Genomic DNA, 1,993 nt, shown 5'->3' with positions numbered 1-1,993 from the left:
ATGTTGCCATTCAATGAAACAAAATGTTAATAGCTCCTACCTCCATGACGCCCTCATTGCACAGTAAGGGGACACAACTAATGTCATTTTTGTATCTAATAAACTTTATATGATAAGAAATAAATCTCAATCACAGCTGCAGCAGTTGTTTATACTTATGAAATACCTCATATGGTCAGGTTAGGCATTGCAAAGTCTGATGACAAGAGCTAATTCTACAATCATGTGCAGTTATTGCCATAAGTACTTTGCAAAAGGGGGGGACCAGATACCAGATACATTTCAGAATAACATGTGAATGCCATAGAATGCAGCAAGATTGATGCAGAGATAAGGATTCTAAAAAAAAAGAAGAAAAAAAAAAATTAAAAAATAAAATAAAATAAAATCAAGGGAAAAGTCTCTTAAACTTCGGAGCCCGATATCTCGAAACTATACGTTTGTCAACATTCTTTTTTATTTCTCCATAACTGTTTGGAGATTCTAATGGGGTTTGGGTCATTTGAAAGCTGAATAGATTTGTGATTTTTTACATTATGGATATTTCCATTCACGTAATAGAAGTCCATATATCATATTTTGAGTTCATAGGACTGAGCATTTAGAAAAAAATTCATTCAAACTAAACTAAAAAGAAATCAAAGATCCGTATAATCAGGACTTTTTGTATTGTTTTAGATTATATGCGGTATTTTTTTCAACAAGTTTGGTCAATGGATCAAATTTTGTGATTTTTGACACTCCTTTTTCTTAAATAACGCCGTTGTTTATTATTCAAATGATATGAAGCTTGGTGGTGTTTATCAGCGCATATGTATATATATTATATTAAAAAATCGCTCATGAATGATGAACTTTGTTCTCGAGTACGACAGCCCCCTTAAACCATTTTACACTTAAATTTTCTTTACAGTCATTACCAACACCAAAAGCAGCAACAATGTTCCGAATAGCACTTTCATTTTTTTGCTACTCAAAGGGTAAAACTTTATACACTATTATCCACATAATAGTTTTGGACTTATTAGTTACATTTTTGTTTTCCAAACTTAAAGTTTTGTATGGAAATTCTCCTATGATAGAAAAAATAAATTCTCCATCTTTTTTTTTTTTTCTAAAGTATCAGATTATATTGTATGAAGCAAAAAATTTAGTGGAAAGCCAATGCCCAACACCAAAAGACCTTGTAAAGTGTGAAACTACAAATAATAAAATACAATATTCTTAATCATCAACAATTATCATAATCATCTCAAGTCGTACCCATGGCCAGCAGGGTTGATGAAGTAGAAGCAGCAATGGACTCTGTTGTCGACAATGTGGCGACGGTTGAGGCCAGACTCATCCTGCAGGTAGCGCTCAAACTGGTCATTGATATAACTGATGATGGACTGGAAGCTGGAATTGAGAGGTTGAGAAAAAAATTGATTATTGAGGAAAGAATTCAAGTTAATAAGAGAGAGAGAGAAAACAAAACATTATATATATCGTTCATAAGCTAATAAAAGTGAATCAATTATCATAATTCTTTACTTATAACTCAGAGTAAGGAGCCAGGTAAAATTACAAGTACTTAATCCCTTCAGATCAAATTCAAACAAAGGAATATCAACACTGTAGCCTATAACACTAACAGAATCTAAAACAAATTCATATCATTTCATAACTTAATATAACTCTTCCCAACAGAAAAAATATTCTTACCAGTCAGTGTTGTCAATGGCATCTCCATAACCTGGGGTATCAACAACTGTCAGTCGCACCTTTACACCTCTCTCTTCAATCTCCACAGTTGACACGTCTATCTTGACAGTCTTCTCAATACATTCTGTTAGGTTGAGAGAGGGAGAGTTGGATAAATTAAGAAGTGGATACATGGCCTACCATAAAATGGCAAATTATCATGTACTTTATATATTTTCTATATCTATCACAAACTTTCCAAAAATTTGTACTGATTAATGCATGTCTCTGAAAATGCCAAATAAGCCAT

At 32.6% G+C, this 1,993-nt stretch overlaps 1 protein-coding gene across 8 annotated transcripts in view; it reads right to left on the bottom strand.

Annotated features, from left to right (window-relative positions):
- Nucleotides 1-1,263: 1,263 nt before the first annotated feature.
- Septin1 (Septin 1) overlaps nucleotides 1,264-1,993 on the bottom strand; it is a gene marked incomplete at its 3' end in the record, with an annotated part of 57,381 nt that continues 56,651 nt past the window's right edge. For all 8 annotated transcript variants that reach the window (XM_070114690.1, XM_070114684.1, XM_070114686.1 and 5 more), the window contains 2 exon segments: nucleotides 1,264-1,398; nucleotides 1,705-1,828. In XM_070114690.1, the coding sequence (XP_069970791.1) occupies nucleotides 1,264-1,398; nucleotides 1,705-1,828 (259 nt within the window).

The sequence above is a fragment of the Penaeus vannamei genome, chromosome 36, assembly GCF_042767895.1.
Source record: "Penaeus vannamei isolate JL-2024 chromosome 36, ASM4276789v1, whole genome shotgun sequence".
NCBI lineage: Eukaryota > Metazoa > Arthropoda > Malacostraca > Decapoda > Penaeidae > Penaeus > Penaeus vannamei.
This window is presented reverse-complemented; position numbering and strand designations above follow the sequence as displayed.